This window comes from Panthera tigris, chromosome A2, assembly GCF_018350195.1.
Source record: "Panthera tigris isolate Pti1 chromosome A2, P.tigris_Pti1_mat1.1, whole genome shotgun sequence".
NCBI lineage: Eukaryota > Metazoa > Chordata > Mammalia > Carnivora > Felidae > Panthera > Panthera tigris.
In genome coordinates, this window is record NC_056661.1 from 117,055,069 (window position 1) to 117,082,106 (window position 27,038).

Consider the following 27,038-nt stretch of genomic DNA (forward strand, 5'->3'; position numbering starts at 1 on the left):
TAAGAAAACCCAAAACTATGGTACTAAAAGCTCACTCCCCCCACCCCCATCTTCATTTTAGAGAATGACGTAAACCATACTTGTGTTGCTTATTTCACCATGGGGAAAAGTACGTAATCCCTTCTCTTTCCGGCCCCGTATATGGTCTACAGACTCTCGGTCAGTAGTTTGCTTGTCAGAGAAGAGACTGCCCATGGGTATACAGACCACGCTTAACATTGTGAATTTTTTTTCCTGTTTATCTAAGAGAGGGCTTCAGTAAGGTATAGAATTGAAAACACAATACTTAATTTCTCCATAGGTAGGGTCTGCAAACTACTGCTGCCTGTTTTTGTAGATAAAAGTTTTGTTGGAACATAGCCGTGTACGTTGGATTACTTAGCATCTGGGTGCTTTTTTCACTACAAATTTTAGACTTGAATAGTTATAACAGAGACTGTTTGACATGAAAAACCTCAAATATATACTATCTGGCCCTTTACAGAAAAGATTTGCCATCCCTGCTCTATAGAATTCTATCTTGGTTCCAGACATTTTGTATGTTATAGAAGAAATATTCCAAGGTGGAAAATGGGGGTGGTTTTCTCCTGAAGCTTCTGGTTTTGGCAAATCATACTCTCAAGGCAGTGATAGAGTTGTGAAGACACATTTTGAGTCTCTGAGATGAGTCTCCGTGGCCGCCATGTTTCCCAGTAGGGGGACAATCCATATCTCTGTCATCTCTGTGTACCTAATTCTAGCCTGAACAAGTTTGAGAAGTCATCCCTGTTGTTCAGAATAGTGGGGGCAGTTAATAATTCTCTCTAGGAAGGTAAGTAGGAAAGATCATGGATCTCAGTGGGTGATTATCCAGATGTGCAGTGGTTCCCCATCGGTGGTGGGGAGGTCCGGCGCTCCAAAGACAGTCTTGTTGATGGTCAGCTGGAGGCAGACTTCCACAGTTGTTGGAATGAAAATCTTCCAGTGAGGCAAGAATTCCCTATGTACAGTATTATGAAAGACACATGGGCTAGTCTGGAGAATTTAGAAATCTAAACAAACCTAATAATATTATAGCCCACCAGGCGGGTGTCGTGTTTTCAGAGGGCAGCTTCTCATTAGCGGCTTTGGTTTGCTAAATTATAGACAACTGGCCTTTTATCTCAAACCATACTATTGTGCTAGCAGTTAATTTCCTTCTCTTCATTAGTAAATGCCATGGCAAGGTCTAGTACCAGCTGATAGTTTCTGTTATAAAGGTACTGTCTCTTTGTAATTCCAATCTGCTATTTATTTCACATGAAAGAAAAATCTTCCATAATTTATGTTAGAGTCACTACTTCTGACAGAATTATGGTGTTTGTTTTAAACCATCATTATTTCAAAAAGTATAAAATGAATTTGTGTTAACTGGAAAAATTCAAACAATATGGAAGTATATAGAGTAAAAAATGAAAGTCCTACCCCCCCCCCCCCACCTCTCTCCATATTAAAGGTTGACTGTGTGGTTCTCTGTGAAGTTCTGGAACTGGTTTAAACATTCAGTTTCCTACTTCTGTGCTACTTGGTATGTAGCATCTCGGGGTGGCTGGCACCCTATTGGGGTTGCAGAGTCCTTCTGTCTGGGTGGGAAAAGCTCAAGCCCTTTAAGGAGAATTAAGACCCAAACTTTGACCCATTGGTTCATATGACACAGTCATGGGTGCAACCTTGGGCAATGGAAAGAACAGGGTCGGGAAGCAGACTGGCTTGAGTTGAAAGTAGACTGGAATTCTGTCACTGGCTGTGTGACCTTGGACAACTTGTTCCCTCTGACCTTCTGTTTTCTTACTTGCAAGGTGAGGATGCTCACATCTCCCTCACAGAAGATTACACATTTCCTTTGATTACACAGGAAAGCACAGATACTCTCTGTTGGAGAAATTGACTCAATTGGGGTCATATAGATAGCATATATAAATATTGTGATGCAGATGAGGGTCATGATGGCAGGGGATTGTGTAATGGCGCAGAGAGCTGGGACAAGAAGAGGGGAAGTGGTTTCTGAGCAGAATCCTGGAAAAGGACTGGAGCTTTGCAGGGGGGTCTGGAAGGGGTGAAGGCATGAGAGTAGAAGACCCACCTGGGCAGAGACTCAGCTGTGTGGTGCATTGCAGGGTGTGTAGGAAACGAGACCCGTCCTGAGATGGATGCAACTCTTGGTGTAAGTTTTATCCAGTGCAGGAACCCCTTCAATGACCCGGCCCTCTAGCTGCTCCTCCCAGCCTCCACCCCTTTGCACATGCCAGTCCCTCTGCTCAGAATGTTTCTCCTTTTGCATTCCACGCTAAACCACACCATCCTTTAGGTCTCAGCTCAAGTGCCATTTTCTCAGTAAAGCCTTCCCAGCTCCCCACTCCACCCCCTATTTTGTCCCTCCGTTCTTGAAACAGGTGTCCTTTCCTTTCCTCTCCCTTCCACATTATGGTTATAAAGTCATCTTCTGAGCTTCTGGTGTATGCTGTAGTCCCCTGTGTGCCCCACTCCTAGCCCAGCACATGGCACATAGTAGGAGTGCCATAAATATTTGCCGAGTAAATATGCCGAGTAAATTTGCCGAGTGAATAAATGAATTCCCACCCCTTCCACAGTTAGGACCCCAGCCTGTCTTTTCTATCTGATCCCCGCAGACCCTTTCTGTATCGGTTTCCCATGGCTGCCAAAAGGAGTTACCATAAACTTCGTGGCTTAAAACAAGAGAAATTTATTCTTTTGTAATTCTGGAGGCCAGATGTCTGAAATCAATGTGTTGGCAGGACCGTGCTCCCTCTGGAGTCTCTAGGGGGACATTTTTCCCCTGCCTCTGGTGACTCCGGGTGTCCTTGGCTTGTGTCTGCCCCTCTGCAATTTCTGCCTCCATCTTCGCATGGCTTCCCCTCTGTGTGCAGGTTTTCTCCTCTTCTGTCTCTCCTAAAACACTTGTCATCGTATTCGGAACCCACAATAATTCAGGATGATCACATCTGAGATTCTTCTTTATGTCTGCAAAGACCCTTTTTCTAGATAGGTCCTGGAGGTTAGGACCTGGGCGTATCTTTTTGGCAGCAACAGTGCAACCTGGCCCACTCCCGCCATTCCTTTCCCACAGTGGAACTGGCCTGCCCGCCTTCTCTTGACTGTCCATCATGCTTTTCTCCCTCCTTTGTGCATGCTGCTACCACCCCTGTTCCTTGGAGGTCCCTCTTCCTTCCATGAATGCTGACATTCCTGTGTTCTCCATGGGTCCTCCTGTGTTTCCCAGGTGACAGGAACTGCCTTCCCTTTGGAAACTCTCCGGCCACTCACGTGCAGTCCACTCTCCTCCTGCAGCAGGTCCTTTCCTCTGCCTGCTGTGCGGCATCTTATCAGCAACATCATGTGGGTCTGGAGGCTGAAGCTAGGGTTCTCGCTTCCTTATATTCCCTGCAGTCCCAAGGATGTTAGTAGAGGCTCAGGAGATTTTTGTGGATGGTAAAAAGTATCCGGAAAATGGACCCAGACACCTATGGTCAAAATAAAGACAGACAGTGATGACACAGTCATAGCCACCTTTCCGTCGTAAGAATACGTGTGCAGGGATACAGCTAGGGGATTTTAATTTTCTTTGACAGAGAGCAGGTGTCAGATTCAATGAGCTTATGTAATAAATGGGGTTTAAAATCCAGCAGACAATCCCAGGGACCTTCAGGGCCTGGAATGACCCATCAGGTTGGTTGTACTGACTGGAATCAAGGTGCTGACCTTTATCCCTCTTGGGGCCCACACCGTTTCTCATCTGAACACTGAAGTGGTTCAGATGTCACAGGAATGACCCGTTCCTTGAATGTCTGGTTGCTGGTAAAGCCATCAGAGCTGTTCTTAGCAGTGGCTCTCTCTGGGCATCTCCATTGTCTCCATTTCTCTGCCAGTGGGCATCCTCTGCCGGCCCCCCATGGCCACCCTGCTCCCCCACCTCCAGGCTCTGACTTACCAAGGCTTCACCTGTAGCTACACTCTGCCTGGCCTTCGGGTTTGAGCGCCTGTCAGCATCCAACTGCCTCAGACTTGCCATGTCCTAAACATCAGTCTGATGTTCACCTTGGTCTGGTCAGCAGTGGATAGGAGGGAGGAGGAGCAGAGGTTCATCTTTCAGGGACTGAGGAGGCAGAGACATTTTCCCTTGGAGGATTTTGGTGGGAGGCCATGAGAGACATTTCTGCTTCCAAATCACTGACTGTTGGTATCTTATTTTTCAGATTGATTGTATCCTGTGCTGAAGATGTTTCCAGAACAACAGAAAGAGGTATGTCATCACAAATCCAAAGATAAATAATCCATGCATTTTGACTCACTGCGGATTAGTTCTTCATTCAGTAACCATCAGTCTGTGGTGAAGAGTCACGATACTTCAGGGCATCCTAGAGGAGGGCTAACGACAGAACAAAACACCTGCCCTCCTGTCCTCACTGCCCCCGCTGCCCCCATTTCCCAACATCGATGCGTCCTCGGCCCTCATTCCTTGGTTCCAGTGACTGAGCTGGCTTCTTGCTCACTTCCACCCACTGCTTATAAAAATATCTTTTTCCATGACTCAGATTTCTCCCAGGCTCTGACTATCACCCTCTGCTTTGAACAGTCTCCCTCTTGCTTTCTTGGTTTTCTACTCTCTTGCCTCATGAGTGAATCCCCCCACCTCTGGTAATGACCCAGGGGAACTGTCCGCCATTAGTTTCACTTTCACTTGGCTTGTTACCTCTCAGATCTCTTGGCTTGTTTTCACACAGTTCAGAGAACGCTGTTCTTTCCTGAACCCAGTCTCACCTCCCAGGCCTCCAGTCCTGGCTTCTTGAGCTTTATCTGACTGGGCGGAGGGTAGGGTAACCACCACACCAACCCTTTGCTGAGTGGCCTCTCTTCGGAGTACCCATTTGTCCTACCCTGCCTACTCCTGTATCACACACTTTGTCACTGGGTGAGCCTAATGAGACTGAACAGTGGCAGAGGGACTTGTTAGGGAGTACGCAACACACACACACACACACACACACACACACACACACACACGGCCACATGGTCCTTAGTTTGCCTTGTCCAAGTTTAAAGCACTAAACAATCCAAGAAGTCCATTTCAGAGAATCCTTCCAGAGGCTTCTTTGCTAGATCTCACATCCTTACTTTCAGCCCTGTCTTTGGGTTCATATTCTAATTACTCCAGCTCACTTCTACCCTTTAATTCCAGGCTGGGCTCCTGCATTTTCTTTTTATTATTTTTTTTTACATTTTTTTTTGGCTCTCCTGTTTTCAAAGACAGTGTTTTTTAACTTTTGGGGTATAACATATAAACAGTAAAATGCATAAAATTCCTTAATCTTACGTGTACAACAGATTATCCCTTATGTGTACACCTGTGTAACCACACTCAGCTATAGGTGGTTCCAGCACCCCAGACAGTGCTGTGTGGCCCTTTCCATCAGTCCCCCCTATCTTCCCCACAGAGGTAACCTCACATAATACCAGGACTTCTCTCTTGTCTCTATATTAAACAACATTGGGAAATTTCAGGAAATACTTATTTGCTTATTTCAGGAAATACCTTCTCTGTGAAGTTGGCCAAACTACAAGTTCCCACATGACTTCTGTCACTTCTGACACCAGTTACAATTTCAGGGATTCCCAAAAGCATCCTCAGTTTTGATAGTTCGTAAGACTCACAGAATTCACTGAGAGAGCTATGATACTCACAGTTACGGCTTATTACAGGGAAAGGACACAAATTAGAACCAGCCAAAGGAAGGGATGCAGAGGACAGAGTTGGGGAGGCATCCAGATGTGGAGCTCCTGCTCGTCTTCTCTGTATGGAGTTGCTGGAGTTACGCTCCCACCATTGATGTGTGAGGATATGTGCAGGGGAGCTCAGCAGGGCATTTGGTGTCCAGTTTTTACTGCGGCTCGGTCACATACTCCCTGTGTGGCTTTTTTTTTTTTTTTTTTTTAATGTTTATTTTTGAGAGAGAGAACGAGAGAGATAGAGCGTGAGTGGGAGAGGGGAGGGGGAGAGAGAGAGAGATACAGAATCTTCATGAAGCAGGCTCCAGGCTCCGAGCTGTCAGCACAGAGCCCGATGTGGGGCTCGAACCCACGAACCGTGAGATCATGACCCGAACTAAAGTCGGACGCTTAACCGACTGAGCCACCCGGGCGTCCTCCTGTGTGGCTGCCTTTTAGTCTCTACTCCTCCTGGGGTCAGGCTAATATCTTTAGTCTCCAGTTCCTCCAGAGGTTGCATTTGGTACAACTGAACTCCCATCATATGCACATTGTTGGACTGTCTGGTGGCCAAAGCCCAGGCTGGCAAAGGTACTCCTGTCAGGCAGGATGTTCCAGGGGCCTAGAGATCACCTCCCAGTAGCTGAGGGCAGAGGCCAGACCTCTCTCTGGGTGAGGTGAACTCTTCACTACACCACCTGCATTGTCCTGACCACTGGGCAGGCAGTGCCGAGAGAGTGAGACTATGCGATTGATGGCACATTCCAAGGGCACATTTTAAACCTTGTTCTCTTAGGGGAGAAGGGTGCCTGGGTGGCTCAGCTGGTTAAGCTTTTTGCTCTTGGTGTTGGTTCAGATCATGATGTAATGGTTCGTGGGATTGAGCCCCAAGCCTCGTGTTGGGCTCTGCACGGACATCCTGGAGTCTTCGTGGGATTCTCTCTCCTCCCTGTCTCTCTGCCCCTCCTCCACTTGTGTGCACCTGTGCTCTCTCTCAAAAAAAAAAAAAAAAAGTTCTCGTAGGGGGGAAAACTGCCAATGAAAGCAACAAAGACTGTTTTTCCAATTAGAGGGTTTACTTAAAAATTTCTTAATTTAAAAAAAAAGTTTTTTTTAACGTTTATTTATTTTTGAGACAGAGAGAGACAGAGCATGAACGGGGGAGGGGCAGAGAGAGAGGGAGACACAGAATCCGAAGCAGGCTCCAGGCTCTGAACCATCAGCCCAGAGCCCGACGCGGAGCTCGAACTCACGGACTGCGAGATCATGACCTGAGTTGAAGTCGGACGTTTAACCGACTGAGCCACCCAGGCGCCCCAAAAATTTCTTAATTTTTAATTTTCTAAATTTTTTACTTGGTTTAAGCACTTGATTTTGATTACAAACGCATTTCAGTTAATAAAAACTACAACACGAAAAATAATTTAACCACCTACATAAAGAAAGTGTTTTATTGATCTTGCAAAAGTCCTTTATTATAAATAATTATATAATATTATAACATTGGGGTGCCTGGGTGGGTCAGTCGGTTAAACATCTGACTTTGTCTGTGCTCTTAGCACAGAACCTGCTTTGGATCCTCTGTCCCTCTCTCTTTCTGCCCCTACCCTGCTCATGCTCTCTCTATCTCAAAAATAAATAAACATAATAATAATATTATAACATTAAGGAATTTTAAAGTAATTTTTTAAAGTTTATTTTTTTTTGAGAGAGACGGAGACAGTGTGTGCGAATAAAGGAAGGGCAGAGAGAGAGGGGGAGAAAACTCCCAGCAGGCTCTGCCCTGTCAGCATGGAACCTGATGTGGGGCTCAAACTCATGAAACCATGAGATCATGACCTGAGCTGAAACCAACAGGAGGACGTTTAATCAACTGAGCCACCCAGGCGCCCCATAAAATTAAGGAATTTTAAACTAGAAAGTCCTTCAACTGAAAAGGAAAAAAGTATGATAAGAAGAGAGAGATTTAATGTTTGGAAATTTATGTTAGCCTTTGTCAGCAAGAACTGAGCATAGCCGGGCCAGGTTCTGGATGTATTGTAATGTAGTGTTGCTCAGACAGTCCACTGTTTCCCTGTGGCCAGAATGATCTCCTGGCTTCTAATGGCATTGCTCTTAAACAAAGTTAAAACTCCTAAATGTGTGACTAAGACCCTCTATAATTGGACCCTGCTTCTTTCTCTAGGCTCATCTTCTGTGCCTCCCTTTGCCCCGATGCACTTCTCACTTCTTATTTTGGAGCTTATTTTGCAGACTCGAATGCTCTGTGTCCTCTGGGCCCCTGGGCTTTCACAGATGTTTTCCCCACTGCTTGGATAATCTCTCCTCCCCCAGACTTCACTCCATGTTGAGTGGAGTGGCTAACTCCTCCTTGTCCTCAGGCCTCCGCTTAGAAGTCAAGAAGAGGCTTTCCTAAAGCCTCAATTATAAAAAGGTATTTTTACCTCACCACCTAACCTGTAGTCGGTGTGGTCAGAAGTGGAGAAGGTTTTGGCTGAGCTTTTCAATATCCTAGTGCCTGGTTGTTGTTCAGTGGAAATAATTCATTTCCCACCTGACTGCATATGTAAGGGCTGAATGTAGTGTCACTGATTGTTCTAGAATCTAGACCAAGGAATCAGTGTGTGTGTAAGCACTTTCCACTCAGTGCCCATAGCAGACATTCCTAATTAATCTTGACATTGGCACATGAAGTGAGACCTATTTACTACCTTTGTTTAAAATTCAGATGGCCTAAGAGGGACATGTTGGTTCTACCTAACTGATAGAGCCAGCCTAGAAGTTTGGTAAAAAAAAAAAAAATTTTTATAGATGTGGGGGGTGGGTAACCAAATCTAGTCTCTCTTGTTAAAATAGCTTTATTATTGTAATAAATCTAGAGAGAGGAGAACAGGGAGCGAGAGTTTCCCTTGTTAGTTAAACATATTCCATTTGCACATTGGTTTGGATTCCCAGGAGAACAGTATGCAAGCTGATGGATCTTCCCCATAAAAAGGCCCTGGCATTGGGCCATTGTAAAATTAAAATGAATTCAGATTCATTCATGCATGCAACTTTAATTTACAATTAAAATATTATGGTTACATATTTTAATAAGAATAATTAGGTGGACTCAACTGAATCAACTCTTCTGTTTAATGAGACAGAACCCAGTATCCTAATGAAAAGGCAGGTGGCTGTGTCAGGAAACGTGTTTCAGATTGTCTTTCGTGGAGTCAGGCATTTTTGTTCTTTTTCTATTCTAATGTCCAGAGTGAGCAGTTTGGCTTTTCTGCGTCACTAAAGGCCCTTGCTCTCTGCCACGTTGAGCTCCTCTTCTGTGATGTGTGAATAAACAGTTCCCTCCTGCCGGACAGTGTTTCATGACGTCCCACATTCTGGTCCCTCCAGGGCACTGGGTTTGTTCCTCTGCCCAGGGCTCACGTGGTGTAAATGGGACAGTCCAGCCTCTGTGATATGACTGGAAGGGTGGGCCGAAACCCCTTTTGTGGGTGTAGGTGTGGGGGATGGGATGTATATCTCCTCTGCTCTCCTGGATCATGATGACTGAATTCTACCTTGAGAAATGTATACCTTTAGGATGAGGGTTTTTCTCCAAAATGTACATACTTGATTCTGGGTAGAGCGGCAAATACCAGTATTGACACCTAGTGGCAATAAATCCTCAGCTCTGTGGCAGTGGATACCCTGAATGGAACGGATCCAAGTGGGCCCAGGAGAGTTCCAGGGACCATGAGGACCCTGCCGCCGAGGGAGGAGACAGGGCCCTACACGGAAAGATGCCAGGGATGTGCTGCTCTTTCGGATGTGTTGCCTCAAAACTTAACATTTACATGCTCAGGATATGCTTTTGCTGACTGATGGCAACCTCTTGGGCTCGCTCTAGGAAAGCATACTTTCCTTATTGGGAAACTGATTGGAAACTGACTGGGCTGGAACCAGCGAATGTCATTAAAGAATATCCCATAAGCAGGCCTTCCACCTGGGTCCTGTGATGCTGGGGACTTTGAAGGCAAGTGACGAGACAAGACAGAACGCTCTCCTACTCCGCCAAACAAATTTTTTTTTTCCTTCTTTGCCTGTGTGGTGTGATATAATAATAGGAAAAACTGGATGTGAGATAAGTGGGGATTTTTCTGTATATCCAAAACTGTGCTAAAATTAACACTTTTATTGTTTTTTAAAAATTTTATGTTTTTATTATTTATTTTTGAGAGAGAGAGAGACAGAGCATGAGTAGGGCAGGGGCAGAGAGAGAGGGAGACACAGTATCCGAAGCAGGCTCCAGGCTCTGAGCTGTCAGCACAGAGCCCGACGCGGGGCTCGAATGCACAGACCACGAGATCCCAACCTGATCTGAAGTCGGATGCTTAACCGACTGAGCCACCCAGGTGCCCCTAAAATTAACACTTTTGAAGCAAATTACATTGAATTATATATGCTCAACATATAAAGGTTTCTAAAAGATTGTGCAGTAAATAAAGCAGGATACAAAACAGTATTTATATTATCCCATTTGTGTTAAAATTAAATATATATACATACACATGCCAATTCTATATCTATATATAATATAAAAATTATAAAAGTCCTCACTAGGTAGACAAAAAGCAGGGCGTCCAGCATGTAGGGGACTTCATTTTCATGGTGTATTCATTTGTGTTTGAAATTTTATGTATCTCTCTTTAATTACATACATGTTTTATTTTTATAGGAATGAAAAAATCTTATTTTTTAAGGTAGATAAGTATTAGGCTATTATGTTAATGGTGTCAATAAATGTTGAATAAATGGTTAACATTTTAGTCTATTTCTGACTTGCTTTCACTTTCAGGTGCCACATTTGTTCCTTTTCATAAAGCAGTCATCTTAGGATGACCCCCCCCCTCCCTCTCCCTCCCTTCCTCTCTCCCTTCTTTCCTTTTACTTTCTCTGATTGTAACCTTTCATTGTGAAATTTTAAAATTTCAAAGCAGAGAGGTACACAAGGGTTCATTACGTTATTCTAGGGATTCAACAATTAGCACATTGTTCATTCATGACCAAGCTATCCCCCACCCATATTCATTTTTTCGTGGGACCAGGCAGTGAATTACTTTGAAACAAATTCTAGACGTTGTGTATTTTCATCTGTAAATATTTCAGTATACATTTCTAACAAATGACCCTTCTTAGGAACAAACCAGATTATTACACCTTAACTAATTAGCATTAATTCTTTCATACCATCAAATCTTCAGTCAGTGTTCAAGTTTTTTGGATTCTGTTGGGGGTAGGGGGAATGTATATATTTAGTTCTCATTATGATCCAAATAGGGACCACACACTGCATTTAGTTACTGTTTTGCTTACAGTCTGTTATTCTGCCTTTTTCCCCTTTTGTAATTAATTTGTTGAAGAAACTACATCTTTTTGTTCAGTAGATATTTTCACAAACTGGATTTTGCTGATTGTGTCCTGTGGTATAGTTTAATACAGGTTGGCAATTACTTCTTACTGCAAAAGATGAGTTTTTTCCCACTGCACTTTTCCTAATGTATTACGAGATACAAAAGGTAACTCTCCTTAATTTTGAACCCTACTTGTATAAAAAAGCTTGCAACATCACGAACTGTTATAAGTCATACAAAAGGCAAGTCTAAGTGAATCTTATCCATGGTTATTTCTCCTAAAGTAATAAAAGCTTTCTTAAAAATCATCATTCAAAACTGCCAGAGCATGGCATTTAAACACCCTCCAAGCTATAAAGTAGAAAGTAACATCCCTTGTAGTATTCCTTTAGGTGATTTGTCATAACTGTTATTAGGAAATAGGAAGCTCACTTGATGCATTCCTTCTGCCTTTCAAGCTTGTTATTTGTAAAGAATGTAGTGTGCAAAATGGGTTAAATATTAGTTTTGAGATTGTTATGTGAGAGTCCTGAACACAACACTGGTGAATAAGACATTGGTTAAATTCTACAAGTTAGAACAGTGCCTAGCACAGAGTCCATGTTCTTTAGTTGAATGAATGAATGAATGAATGAAAATATGAATGAATCCTTAGTTTAAACACATAAGCATGTAAAACATACTTTGGAATAGGAAAAAAAAAGTCCTGAGAAAGTGAACACATAATGAAACAAGTTTTCATTTTTGTGATAGAAAATTCTCATCAAGGCTATGAAAAATTACTCTTCATTAGCACTTAGAGGTTCTGATTTATTAGCTTTTGTCCCTACTTGTCTTTTTGTAATCTGAGTAAATATTCTTACAATTAGCACAAGGTTATGCTTCCTGTACTACAAAGCTAGGCTACAGTGAAAATTAAAAAAAAAACCCCACACCTATCAAAATGGCTAACATAAACTATAGGGATAACACCCCCAGAAACTGGTAGGTGCTGTGATGTCACATTATGGTGGTGATTTGCATTTCCTAGTGGCTAATGATGTTATACCACTTTTCATGTCCTTGTCTGCCATCTATATGTCCTTGACGAAAGGTCTCTGTGTGTGTTTTGCCTATTTTCTAATCGAACTCTTTATTTTTTTTAATGTTGAATTTTGTTTTTGTTTTTTTAAGTTTATTTATTTATTTTGAGAGAGACCGAGAGAGCTTGTGTGGGGAGGGACAGAGAGAGAGGAGAGGAAGAATCCCAAGCAGGCTCCTCGTGGTCAGTACAGAGCCTGATGTGGGGCTCAGACTCAGGAACCTGAGATCATGACCTGAGCTGAAATCAGGAGTCAGACGCTTAACCTGCTGAGCCACCCAGGTGCCACATAAATGTTGAGTTTTGAGAGTTCTTTATATGTTCTAGGTACAAGTCCTTTGAAGGATGTGTGATTTGCAAATATTTTCTTCTAGTCTGTCATCTGTCTTTTCAACTTCTTTTCAGGGTCTTTTGCAGAGAAAAGGTTTTTAGTTTTGGTGAGGTCCACTGTATAACCATTTCCTTATGTGTATTATCCTTTTTGGTATCGAGTCGATGAACTCTTCATCTACGCCTAGGACCCAAAGATTTTCTCATATTTTTTCCTAACTGTTTTATGGTTTTGTGTTTACATTTAAATATATGATCCGTTTGAATTAATTTTTGTGGAAGGTGCAAGGGTCAGGTCAAAGTTCATCTTGGGCCTGTCGATGTCTAATTGCTGCAGAGCCACTTGTTCAAAGGCTGTCTATACTTCACCGAATTGTTTTTTTATTTAAAAAATATTTTTTTTTTGTTTATTATTGAGAAACAGAGAGAGACAGAGCATGAGCAGGGGAGGGGCAGAGAGAAGGGGAGACACAGAATCTGAAGCAGGCTCCAGGCTCTGGGCTGTCAGCACAGAGCCTGATGCGGGGCTCAAATTCACAAACCGCGAGATCATGACCTGAGCCGAAGTCGGACGCTTAACTGACTGAGCCACCCAGGCGCCCCCTTCATTGAATTGTTTTTACACGTTTGTCAAAAGTTAGTTGGACATCCCTGTATAGGTCTATTTCGGGGTTTTCTGTTCTGTTCTGTCGATCTGTGTACCTCTCCCAATACTGTACTGTCTTGATTACTGCAGCAGGGGGATTCTTTTCACTCTTTTGTACTTTTTCAAAATTGTTTTGGCTATTCTAGGGTCTGTCCCTTTCCATGTAAATTTTAGAAGAATCTCATCTGTGTCTTCAGAAAATCTTACTGGGATTTATACAGGAATTGCATTAAACCCATAGATCAGTTTGGAGAGAACTGATCTCTTTACTGTGTTGAGTCTTTCAATACATGAACGCAGTACAGACATATACTTATGTAGACATATACAGAGAAATGTAGACTTCTTTGATTTCTTTCAACTGCATCTTGTAATTTTCAGCATACAGAATCTACATTCTTTGTTTTTGAGTCATCTCTGTAATCAGTTGTTTGATTAATTTTCTAACATTTCATGAGGACTATACTACGGTGCTTGGGGCTAGAAATATAAAAATGGAATAGAAAGCCTTTGAGAAGAGCATGTTGTTTGAACTGATATTGGCTAAGAGCAACAAAGATAATATTTTCCCTCCAAAATAATTACAGAGAAGATGGAAATCATCTGAGATTTATCATTGCCAAAAGTACCGCTAGATAGAATGTTTGAGAGTACAAGCTTTGAGTTTGAATATTGAAATGGCCAATAGCTCAGCCTGTTGGTTGTTTGGCTTTGGGCCAGTTGCTTAAATTAAGCTTTAGAAGCCTTACTTTCCTTATCTGTAAAATGGGACAGATAATTAATTGACCGCTTCCTTAGAATTGTTGTAAAGATTAAAGAAAAACATATGTAAAACGCTTGTCACAGTGCTCTATATAATACAGTTATTTTTATTGTTAATTTCATCTCCTATCAGGGCTAAGGAAGAGAAGACAAGGTAGACGAGTAAATAGACAAAGGTTGAACCTGGGGCAGTGGTGGTGGGGGACAGGATGCATTACAATCAAAGAGCGATTATTATAAGAGAACACAGGAATTAGATTTTCAAAGAGTCTAGCAGTCTCTCTTTCTTCAGAAGCCTTTTCCCACATGGAGAACAGTAGGGATCAGTTAGTTTAAATTTTTAATTCTACTCTGCCTGGCTTCTTCCTCCACACTAGATACAGTCATTAGGCCCAAGAAGTCATTAAAGTGTTTAATAAGGTTATTAAATTGACTGACTGCTGCTGCTGAAGCAATTTTCAGAGGAAATCCATATGATTGTAGGTGTGGAACTCGGAACTGTCCTCTGCGGCTGACAAGCTGTCAACATTCCTTTGAAGGATGGTGGGCAGCATCGTGAGGGATGCGTCTAATTAAGAGATTATAGGTGAACCTTGGCTTCCTGGGTGTGCTATTCATAGCTGGATGTACGGCGAAACTTCACTAATTCCTACTAATTGCGGGGTGGGGGAGGGGAGGCCCATCTGAATTATAGAATATTTTAAAATAAATGTACTTTTATTACTTTCAAGTACATATTTTAACTCCAACTAGGCAAACAAATTGTCGTCTGGCACGGGTCTTCGGGGACCCAAGTTATTGAAGCTATCAGGATGATTTTCAATTATTTCTATGTAAATAGGTGCTTCTAGAGTTCTTTAGGGTGCTCGAAAACAGTTTGTTCTCATAGATCTTAAACATTGCTCGCGTAGCCATATGCTGTTAATTGGCACACCCTTAGAGGAAGGGGTTTGGTAAATTAAGATAAACTTTAGACCAGCTGCTAAATAACTTCTCATTAATTCACGGAGTCCAAGAACCCAAGCGGATGAGGATATTATTCCAGTTCAGGTTGGATCTTGTTTTTTTCCCGAAGGCAGTTCATTCATTCCTGCAGGCATTCATTTATTCATTAGGTGATATTAATGGAATGCATTGGCTGTGCCAGGCACCCAGGTCGGCTGTGACGGCCTGGGCTACCCTGAAGGACCTCAGTGTCCGAGAGAGGGGACCTACAGGTATCACAGCACAGTAAGCTGTGGCAAGTAGGGACAGTGCCCAGGATGTGCCCGGAGGTGTTAGGGGCTCGGAAGAGGGTCAGATGAATCAGACTGGGTGAACTGCAGGATTTCCAGAGACTGAGTTGCATTTTGAAAGAAGAATTGGAGTTAGCAGACCATGAAGGCTAGAGGAAGATGATGATGAAGAAGAAAGCGGAAAGTAGGGTAGGGATCGCAGTCCAGGCAGAGGGAACAGTATGTTCAAAGGCATGGAGGGCTGAACTGGCATGTCATGTAGGCGACCTTTGTTTAGCCTTTGGCCATGAGTAGAGCGAAAATCATGTTGTGCTACCTAAGGAGTCTGAACTTGATCTTGAAAATTATGGCGCAGGTTTTGAAGGACTTTTAGCAGGAAAGTGACATCCCCAGATGTGTGCGTTGGGGCCATTCTTGTCTTAGTGTGGGGGATGACCTGGGTGCAGGCGAAGTCTGGCATAATTGCGTTTCGGGCGGGGTTGCTGGAGATGAGATGGGGGAGAAGGATGCGGTGTGTGGCAATGGTATAGACTCTGTGCTCGTGAGACTTCTAGGCAAGAGGCTGGAGATGTGGAGAGACGCCCAGGCTGGGCTGGGGATGGAATCATCAGCTCCTGCTGGGTGCTCGAAAGCATATGTTTGCATGAGATCATCCTGGAAGTGCATCTGGGTGTGAAAAACAGCAGCTGGGGGTGGCTCTCAGGGCCCTAGCGATGTTTAAGAGAGTGAGAAGGGAAGAGCTCACCATCCACAAAAGAATAGGGAAATTTAGCCCTCCTACCAAGTTAAAAATTTTCAAGATTGAAAAAATATTTGGAGTTTTAGCACCATAGTTGACTTTAAATGTGCATTTAAAATGCATTGCTGTTCTTGGGGGGGCCCGAGTGGCTCAGTAGGCTAAGTGTCTGATCCTTGATTTCCCCTTAAGTCATGATCTCATGGTTCATGGGTTCAAGCCCCATGTTGGGTTCCGCTCGGATTCCCTGTCTCCCTCTCTCTCTGCACCCCCCCATCCCGGTCAAAAATAAATAAACATTAAAAAAAATACATTGCTGCTCTTACAAGACTTTTTTTCCCCGAGCAAAGTTTTTGAATATGTATTCAACATGTCCTTCCCTATGTAAAGAGTAGACTTTAATAAGTAACAATAATAGCAGAGTCTGAGAATTCCAACCCATTGAGATGAAGAAAAGACTTTTTTACTGTAATTTTTCATTATGTTGTCCATCCCTTCTATAAATATTATGAGGCGCTTGCTCTGAGCAAGTACTGTGAAATCCTTAGGTCAGTCTGAGTTTTGCTGAAAAATTACAGTGTTAGCGTGTTTGCTGCTGGGTTCTTAAATTAATAATTTTTTGTACTTTAAGAAACACATACAATTGATTTAGCTTAATTTTTTATTTCCAGTGTCTGTGGGAAGGTCTCAATGCTTTGGGTTTATTTTAAGCATTTTCCTTTCTGTGTAATAATACTTTACCTTTATGTAGTACTTAATGAAAAACTTCCCAGGGTTTCCACTGGTGTTTTATAATTTGATACTTGTAACAAATAGCTGGGATATTGTTTGAACAGGCATTATTCCCATTTTCCAGATGTGGAAACAGAGGCTCAGTGAATAAGTTCATAATTTAGAATGCCGTGAACCAGAATTTATCCCTAGTCTTGTGACCATAAATTCAGTGCTCTTTCCATGAAACGGGACATGTTACTCAAAGCTTACATGTTAATGGTTGGGCTGTAGCAAGCAGATAGTGGGGGGAAATAAAAGCCCCCCTTTTTTTCCCCAGAACTATTTGTCATTGCTACCATCATCGATTAATAGAATGTTGAGTGGTCAGGGGCGTTGTGACACTGTAGTAACTGTGGGTTTTATAGTTTTAGTTTAGATTTTTTTTTTTTTAATCACAAGTTTGTACACATTGACAAATGGATTTCCTTTTCTTTTCATTTTTGTTTAGTCTGTGTAGAGACCCACTATTTCACTAACAGGTGCATATCTTCTGCTATTAATATAGAAGACTGAAGGGCATGTGGGTGGCTGAGTCAGCTAAGTGTCCGACTTCGGCTCAGGTCACAGTCTCACAGTTTGTGGGTACGAGCCCCACAGCAGGCTCTCTGCTGTCAGCGCAGAGCCTGCTTTGATCCTCTGTCCCCCCCCCCCCTCTCTCTGCCCCTCCCTAGCTAGCGTGCATAGCGCGCGCTCTCTCTCTCTCTTTCTCAAAAATAAACATTTGAAAAAAAAATACAGAACATTGAGCCGTTGGAAATATTTAATTCCCCTTTTGGTATATTCAGGAACTCCGGCCTCTCCAGTGGAAAAGTGGAGCTGCCAGCACCCTGTGAGGGCTCATGGCCCACATGTGACCTGATGACTGGGTGCCTTCTGGCTGTAGGGTGGTGGAGGGATGGAGTGGGGGCATGCACAATAACCTTGCCTGCTGTTATCAATGTCCTGCCTTGCTCAGTGTAGGCATAGTGGTGATCAAGGCCCACACTGCTTTTAGGGGTTTTCATTAAAACATGAAGACGTTTTAATTTTTTTTTTTTAATTTACATCCAAGTTAGTTAGTGTATAGTGCAACAATGATTTCAGGGGTAGATTCCTTAATGCCCCTTTCCCATTTAGCCCATCCCCCCCTCCCACAACCCCTCCAGTAAACCCTCTGTCTGTTCTCCATATTTAAGAGTCTCTTATGCTTTGTCCCCCTCCCTGTTTTTATATTATCTTTGCTTCCCTTCCCTTATGTTCTTCTGTTTGGTGTCTTAAAGTTCTCCTATGAGTGAGGTCGTATGATATTTGTCTTTCTCTGACTAATTTCGCTTAGCGTAATACCCTCCGGTTCCATCCACGTAGTTGCAAATGGCAAATTTCATTCTTTTTGATCGCTGAGTAATACCCCATTGTATGTAGATAGATAGATAGATAGATAGATAGATAGATACCACCTCTTCTTTATCCATTCATCCATCGATGGACATTTGGGCTCTTTCCATACTTTGGCTATTGTCGATGGTGCTGTTATAAACATTGGGGTGCATGTGCCCCTTTGAAACAGCACACCTGTATCCCTTGGATAAATACCTACTAGTGCAATTGCAGGGTCATAGGGTAGTTCTATTTTTAATTTATTGAGGAACCTCCATACTGTTTTCCAGAGTGGCTGCACCAGTTTGCATTCCCACCAGCAGTGCAAAAGAGATCCTTTCTCCGCATCCTCGCCAACATCTGTTGTTGCCTGAGTTGTTAATGTTAGCCATTCTGACAGCTGTGAGGGTGGTATCTCATTGTGGTTTGGACTTGTATTTCCCTGATGATGAGTGATGTGGAGCATTTTTTCATGTGTTGGTCGGCCACTGAAAATGTTTTAATTTCCTTTTAAACCAGAAAAATAAAATGAACTTTCAGATCAAACGAAAGGTTTTAATATATAATATTAATATATTCCTCTTTATGTCAGTGTGGTTATAAAGTATGATTTTTGATTTTTTTTTGTTGTTGTTGTTGTGTGTGTGGCAGAAAGGTCTCATGAAGGCAAAAGTCCCCAAGGCCCATGAAAGCCAGAATGCAGCTCTAAGTGTGTGTGTGGGGGAGGGGGGAGGTGCATGGTTTGGAAAGATAAATGTGGTCTGCTTTGGATTCTGGTCTTCTCTTCCTAACCTATTTTCCCTTCTGTTCATTGATTCATTGATGATTAGTTCATTAAGAACTCTGGGTGTGTGAAAAGTACTGCAGGGAAATGAGTTACACACACACACACTCACAGGAGACGGAAATGACAGTTAGACTAAGGGCAGGGTGCCTGGGTTTGTTTCAGTTTCCATCTCTGAACAGTTTCTCTTACAATTTAGAATGTACTTTTGAGAGGCGCCTGGGTGGCTCAGTTGGTTAAGTGTCTGACTCTTGATTTCAGTTTGGGTCATGAGCTCAGGGTTGGTGAGTTTGAAACTCACGTCAGGCTCTGTGCTGACAGCATGGAGCCTGCTTGGGATTGTCTCCCTCACTCTCTGCCTCTCCCCCACTTGCTCTCTCTCTTAAAATAAATAAAAATAAACTTTAAAAAAGGGGGTTTGAGAAATAATGGCCAAAAGAGCATCACTATGTTGTCTTATTTTTATTATCTGTCTTCTAAATGACTTAAAAAAAATACATAAGGAAAGCTTTTAAAGTAAGACTTTTGGGAAGATTAACTCATAATCCCTGTATCCTTCAGGCAGGCAGTAGGGCAGAAGTCTCAAATTCAAGAACAAAGTTTATGTTGCCTTAGAAGGTGAAATTTGAGGGGCACCTGGGTGGCTCAGTCGTTTGGGCATCCCACTTCGGCTCAGGTCATGATCTTGCGGTCTGGACCGTGGGTTCAAGCCCTGGGTTGGGCTCTGTGCTGATAGCTCAGAGCCTGGAGCTGCTTTGGATTCTGCATGTCCCTCTCTCTCTCCTCTTCCCCTGCTTGCACTCTCTCTCTCTCTCTGTGTCTCTCAAAAATGAATAAACATTAACAAAAAATTTTAAAAAAGGTGAAACTTCATAGGTGTCAAAAGGGAATGTGAGCTGTTTTTTTTCGCCTTTTTAAAAAATGCCCTGGGCTGAAAAATGATCATTTTATGGTCTGTGTAACAGAATAGAGGTACTCTGTCCAGAAAACACCATCATCTCTCTTCTGCTTCTGCTCTACAAACATTCAGAGCCTGCCTCTCAGATGTGCCAGCACAAAGCAGTAACAGAAGCCTAAGATTTCAGCTTTGATGTCCCCCCTTTTTAGATAAAAAGTTGAAATATTTAAAATAAAATTAAATTTGGGGCACCTGGGTGGCACAGTCAGTTAAGCATCCAGCTTCGGCTCAGGTTATGATCTCACAGTCCATGGGATGGAGCCCCACATTGGGCTCTGTGCTAACAGCATAGAGCTGCTTAGGATTCTCTCCCTTTCTCTCTGCCCCTCCCCAGCTCACTCGCGTTTTCTCTCTCAAAATAAATACATAAACTTAAGAAAATTAAAAAAATAAATTGAATTAGGGGTGCCTGGCTGGTTCAGTCGGTAGAGCATGCAACTCTTGATCTTGGGGTTGTGAGTTTGAGCTCTATGTTGGGTATAGAGATTATCTAAAAATAATATCTTTAGAAAGAATTTGGGGCACCTGGCTGGCTGAATTGGTGGAGCGTGCAACTCTTAATCTTCGGGTTGTGGGTTTGAGCCCCACATTCAGTGTAGAGCTTACTTAAAAATGAAATCTTTAAAAATAAGTAATAAGATTTAAAAATTCAGTTAGCAAATTTGTGATCACCAAGCGAATAAATTAATACTTTCAGATTTATCATGCCAAACATAATCGTTTGTTGTATATGATGTCATACTTTTATACTAAGAATATTTAGTAAAGAGCACTTTTTGGAAACCATTGTGTTTTAAATTTTACCCTGTATTTCCAATTTTTGTTATCTTTTGAAAGGAACAAGATTGTCTACCAGGTATTTTTTTTAACATCTCTTTTTACTTATAACATGAGGTTATTAAGAAGGTGAAATTATTTACTATAAGGGAAAGTGTATTTAAAAAAAGAGAAAAGTATGGGGTTAAAGGGTTTCATCTTTCTAAGTTATTGTTGCTTATTCTCATGAAGGTGGGGTGTGTAGAAAGTCATTTTCATCTTCCGTTGCTTGCTTATCCCATGTCCTTTGCCACTCTTCTATTTTCTTCTAGGAAGTGATTTATCAGGTAGGGCCTATAGTTTTTTTATTTCACTTATTTATTTTTATTTATATTTGGGGGGAGCGCAAGAGGGGGAGGGGCAGAGAGAGGGGTACAGAGGATCTGAAGCGGGCGCTATACTGACAGGCTGACAGCAGTGAGCCCGAATTTGAGGGCTCGAACTCACGAACTGCGAGATCATGATCTGAGCCGAAGTCAGACGCTCAACTGACTGAGTCACCCAGGTGCCCCAGGGCCTATGGTTTTAACGTAGGGAGATGAAAAAAGTAAGAAATGGCTGCTGTAAAGAAAGTGAAAAAAAGAAAGAAAAGTAAGATTTGAGAAAAATCTGAACGTATTTCACGATTCAAAATGACACATCAGTTACTTTATTACGGTCTTCATTAACCTGTAAGACTCCCTAGAAGGACCCCCAGGTTGGATTTACACCATTTTAAAAATTCCATTTGTGGCAGAAATGCTCTTGGACTTCCCATAGTGCCTGATTCATTAGCTTTACTTCTTGTTTTTAAAAGAATGAACAACCACAGCTCATTTCAGTTTTGTTCCAGTACTGTGTGCTTCTCTCCCTTCTTTCCAGCCCTGCTCGCGATTCTGAAACATATTCCTTTGTTTATGATGCCTTTACAGGAATTTGTAAGCGTCTGGGTTCGAGATCCTCGGATTCAGAAGGAGGACTTTTGGCATTCTTATATTGACTATGAGATATGTATTCATGTAAGTATTCAGTCAATAGTCTGCAGAAATCATGGCAGTTTTTAGGTATCATGCATTTGATGGGACACACTGTTATACTTCAAATTGATATTTGTAAAAATGTTCCTATCTCAAATAACTGACTTTGGATGATTATAACTAATGCCTGTGTCTCGAATGGAGTAGTAAGTTGGTTCCTAAAGTTGGAAAATTACTCATTAGAATTGCTTATTGTACCTTTGCTAATACTAATATTTTAAAGTTTATTGCCTTCATGTATGAATATGTGAATACATCTAAAATTCACAGTTAAAGTGTATTTATAGCTCATTAATGGTATTTCTTTATGATCTGTTATAGCATATTTCTGGGTAATAGATTGCCTGATAAATCTTAGGTTTTAAGAGGATATAGAGCTTTCTGGGAAACTGATGTGCAGTGGTTTTATATGTAGAATAAGAAAGTGGAAAATAAATACGTGCAATTATTTTGCCTTAGTCTAGATTCGTAATTAACATACGTAAATAACTAGAAATGATGTACTTTATTTGGAAGTAATACTTTATCATAATCTTGAGCATTTTTGTGTGGTGTATGGCCTTCTGTAATCATCTTGAACAAGGGTCAGCAAACTTTTTTTGTAAACACTGAGGTAGTAAATGTCTTCAGCTTTGGAGTATACATTCTGTCTCAAAACTACTCAATTCCACTATTGTAGGGCGAAAGCAGTCCTAAACAATACACAAATGAATAGATGTAACTGTATTCCAATAAAACTTTATTTGCAAAGCTAAGTGGCAGGCTGGATGTGGCCCACAGGCTATAGTTTATTGGACCTGATCGTGAAGATAGTTCCTTTTCCCATCTGATTTAGTCCAGACTTCTCTTGGGAGCATAGACTCAGATTTTATCTGTGACTGTATGCAATGTGAAGTAAAATCTAGCCACCTTTAATCTTCCCATTGTAAATAGTTAAATTGATAGATTAGACACCCAGGCATCAGCCATAAAACTTTTTTTTCTCTCCTTTCTTCCCTTTTTTTTCTTTCAAAGTTCTCCAACTTAGAAAATAAAAACTCAGAACTGCTTGCTTTTTTTTTTTTTTTTTTTTTTTTTTTTTTTTTTTTAGAACTGCTTTTCTGATGATTGTGTTGAAGACCACTGCCAGGGTATACCTTGTATTTTGATTTTGTTTTGGTTTTACTCATAAAATCCCACCAGATATGTGTTCTGTGTGGAAAATTATGAGTATGTAAGAGTAAGCATTTGGAAATGAAACGTAATTCTTTAGTTGCCTTTTTAACTTCTTCTGAAAAATTTGTGTGTCCTTATCACACTTCATGGGAGACATGAAATTTAATTATCCTCAGAGAGTTAATGAAAGCGTAGATTTTTTTTCTCTGCTACATAAGTTGCATTAGGTGAATTCAGAAATGTCTGTCTCAAGCCAGAAATGATAGATTCCACAAATATTATTTGGTGGTGTTCTGGCGTTTCTCTGAAATGCTAGTACATTGACAATGACTAAATCTTCTTGGCTTGGGAGATAACAGAATAAGCAAACAGATTTAGAGGAACTTAAAAATTAGTGATCTCAGCATAGTCTGGTCCTAACTATCCATACCTGTTTATGATTAGGAATGAGGTGGGGGCCTGGGTGGGGGGGACTAGAGAGCTCTAGTCAGCCTCATTTAGGTGCTGTACCCATAGGGCTTTGCAGTAGAGAAGCCGGTAGTTAACCCATTTAAATGAACCTCAAGAGAAATGACACCAGGTGACTGTGGAATCTCAGCATTTATTTAGAATTGTAAACTAGTGAACTGTATATGCTCTCCTAACCTTGTCCTGCAAATGAAGGACTTACGGATGGACCTTTGTCTGGCATAGGTGCCAGGTGGATCTCCAACTGACACCCACATTATTGACATCCACAGTAATCCAGAACAGAGAAATGAAAGGGAGTTGAAATCGGTTCAGTCCTACCTGAGGTGTCAGGAGTCCCTGCAGTGGCCTGGTCCTCTAGAGGACACCTGCCCAGGCCTTGTTAGGACACTCGTCCTGGTGTGAACGGTCTGCTGACTCAGTCCCCCAGGGGTCACTTTAGAGTGAGGCCGTAGTAAGCTTTGAAATCCACACACAGAATGTTACTGTGCCCCAGACTCCGTCTTGTGCGTTTTGCTGCCGTGTTGTCAAAGGTGACAGGCTTTAGACCAGTAGCTCCTTTGGGGGCAGATCTCTTCATCTGTCTGCATTCTGAGGTTTCCTGAACTTTATCAAGTTTAGGAGAACCAGGAGCTGTGCCGTACCTTTCATGGGGGTGGGGGTGGGGGTGGGGGTGGTTTAAGAACTCAGGCACATAGTCACTCACACTCGCCAAGGGAAACAACTGCTGCGTGCTTAGGTGCTAAGTGGTAGGATAATCATGATTTTTGAAAGAATAAAAATCTTGGGGACCCCAAACACTCTCATTTGGCAGGGTAAAGATCATGAAATAGAAGTTCGAAATAAACGTAGAGAACAGAAATCTTACGAAACCATTAGTCAGGTATCTGCCAGTCTCTCTTGTTTTACACAAAGGAGAAAGGAGAAACATGTATTTACTGGTCTTGGGTTTACCCCGAGGAGAAGCATTGCTGTTCTGCTTAGGATGGGGACTCTGTAGGTGGCTTTTCCAAGTCTGCCTTAGGGTAGCTGGAAGCAAACTGACATCTCCTATCTAATAACAGTATTAATAGATAACATTTGTCAGGTACTTACCATCAATCCTTATGACCACCCAGTAAAATATGTGTGTACTACTTCACCCCCATTTTACCACTCAGCAAACTAGAGTTTAAGTGACTTGCCATATGGCAGGGCCAGAACTGGCACGTGGGTTCCCCATGGGTATAATTGTCCCTGTGCACCACAAGCCTCTCTGTACCTTGGATCGCACTCCCTTGCACATCTAGTAGAGAAGGAGAATGCTCTTCTCTTGTTTAAAAGTGATACCAGGGGGTGCCTGGCTAGCTCAGTCAGTAGAGCGTGAGACTCTTGAGTTCAGGGTTGTGAGTTCAAGCCCCGCTCTGGGTGTGGAGCCTACTTGAAATAAACATTAAAAAAAAAAAAAGTGATTTCAGGATGCCTGAAAACCACCAAACCTGGTGGTTTGTGTGATCTGTACTGATGGCCGTATCAAGGATATGATGGCTTCTCGTGGTGTCGTGTCAAGGGCTATAAGAAGGTGTCTCTAATTCCCAAAGGCTTCTCCAGCCTCATGGGTGGACGGTAGTAAAATGGAAGGGATGACCCCGAGTTTTTATTGGTCATTTAGACTGCAGGATTTAATTTTTATGATTCATCTTTGAAAGCAGTACTAATAGGTGAGCAGGAGGCTACCTCAGGACTCAGGGGACGGCAGGGTCAGGCTTTGCCCCAGGACAACACTGCGCGTTGATGTCATCCCGGCTGTTTTTCAGGGATGTAATAGATAGTGGTGGGCTTTGTGCAAGATTGGAATCTGGCACAAGTGCAACTGTGCTTTTGGTTTTTTTAAATCCTATGCAAATGAACATGGGCACATTTGGTGAGTTCGAGATGGAGGAAAAAACATTTTTTCCTTAAATGGGGCTTGTATTTTTCTTTTTCTTCAAACAGACCAATAGCATGTGTTTTACAATGAAAACATCCTGTGTGCGAAGAAGATACAGAGAATTTGTGTGGCTGAGGCAGAGACTCCAAAGTAATGCGTTGCTGGTGTAAGTGATTTAAATAAGTGATATTGGGGAGGCTTTATTATTATATTCAATATTTTAAAATTCGTCATGCATTAAGATTCAGAAAACATGAAGGATTTGATAGGCTTCTTGATTGCCATCTATAGCTTTAGTTAGTTTTGTGGCTGCTACATCTGAATACAAAATTTATCACTTGCATTTCACTAACCTGTTGAGTATTGACCATGAAAGCCCTCAAAAATTTTTAAAAATGGGTTTTTCTTTAAGTTAATTAATTATCTTATACCCTTATTATATATACCCTATAATATATACAACTATATGATAATTATAACATAATTTGCTTTCGCTTGGAGAAATTTTGTCCCTAACCCACCTTGATTTGATTATTAAAAAAATTTTTTTTTCCTTTTTCCTAAGGCAACTGCCAGAACTTCCATCTAAAAACCTGTTTTTCAACATGAATAATCGCCAGCATGTAGATCAGCGTCGTCAGGGTTTGGAAGATTTCCTCAGAAAGTAAGTGTGCAGAAACTCTTGCGGCCATACAGGAGTTGTAAGCAAAGTGCTTTGCAAAAGTTGAGTGTCCTATAATTATGTGGGGGAGAAGAATATCAGTGTTCCAAATATTAATAATAATCTAGAGCCTAGCTCAGTAGTTCATTTCCTATATTAGAGCGCCATCTTGTGGCTGACATCTTATCGTGCGCATCTGGGACCACATCTTCTAGAAGGAAAACAATGAGCTAATTGAGTCTGGTAATGAATAAATCTGTGGTCCTTGAAGCTGTAAAGCAGAGCCAAATTACTACTCAGCTGACAAAAGTAAAATTTGCGAGGAAGCAAACATGCTTTATTAAAAAGGTGCTACTTAAAAACTATCTTTATTTACAACATTTCGGATCGACAGACCAAAATCCGTTCTCCAGTGCATTGGCTGCTAAGTGATACTGTTCTGGGCTCTTCTAAAGGAAGACTTTAACTCTCCTCTTTGGAGGGAATGTTTATAAGGGAGTATTTATTGGTGGTTGAATAGTCCCGGTGGGTTATTAACTCTGGATTGCTTGGTGATGGTAGGCAGTGCAGTTAAAACGACTTGAATTCTCACCGCTATAATTTCTTTCTGTCCCCACTCCAGAATGCTAGAATACCCATCCTGTGAGACAGCACATTGGTTTGCACACAGACGCTGAGGCCAGACTGTCTGGGTTCAAATCTTGGCTCTGCTACTTATGAGCTGAGGGGCTGGGAGCATTTTCTACCTCCTGTGTGCTTTTGTTTTTTTCCATCTATAAAATGGGGTTAAAAATAGTATGTACTTCATATAGTTGTTGAGAGGATGAGGTGAGTTAATGAATAGAAAGTACTCACAATAGTGTGACATGTCATGTGTGGTATTGGCTGTTATTGTTTTGATCCACTTAGACATGAAACAGCTTTGAGCTAATTTTTTAAACTTCCCATTTTATAGATAAGGAAATAGGCTGAGTCATAGGACTGCTGGTTAGTGGCAGGGCCCAGCTTCCTAAGCTCTCTTTCTTTTTCTCCTGACTTCAGGGTCTGCAGTAATCTCCTTTTGAGTTCATTCACTCCATGGGACCTTAGAGCCAGCCTGAAATAATATACTGCCTTCTCCCCATATGGCTCACTCATAAAGGGTTTGGATATTAAGTATGCACATGAATATTAATATTTATTTCCATTAAGTTGATATAGTGTCTTTCCTTGGAAGGGG

The 27,038-nt window shown here is 41.8% G+C and overlaps 1 protein-coding gene across 5 annotated transcripts in view; it reads left to right on the top strand.

The window, feature by feature from the left end:
* Positions 1-27,038, top strand: part of SNX10 (sorting nexin 10) — a 73,422-nt gene that overhangs the window by 38,435 nt on the left and 7,949 nt on the right. For 4 of the 5 annotated variants that reach the window (XM_042968637.1, XM_007077118.3, XM_042968618.1 and 1 more), the window contains 4 exons: positions 4,233-4,279; positions 21,522-21,608; positions 25,224-25,324; positions 25,724-25,822. In XM_042968637.1, the coding sequence (XP_042824571.1) occupies positions 4,256-4,279; positions 21,522-21,608; positions 25,224-25,324; positions 25,724-25,822 (311 nt within the window). In that variant the 5' untranslated portion in view covers positions 4,233-4,255. Of the gene's footprint in view, positions 1-4,232; positions 4,280-21,075; positions 21,609-25,223; positions 25,325-25,723; positions 25,823-27,038 lie in introns of those variants that run through there. The other variant, XM_042968602.1, reaches the window with a different exon arrangement.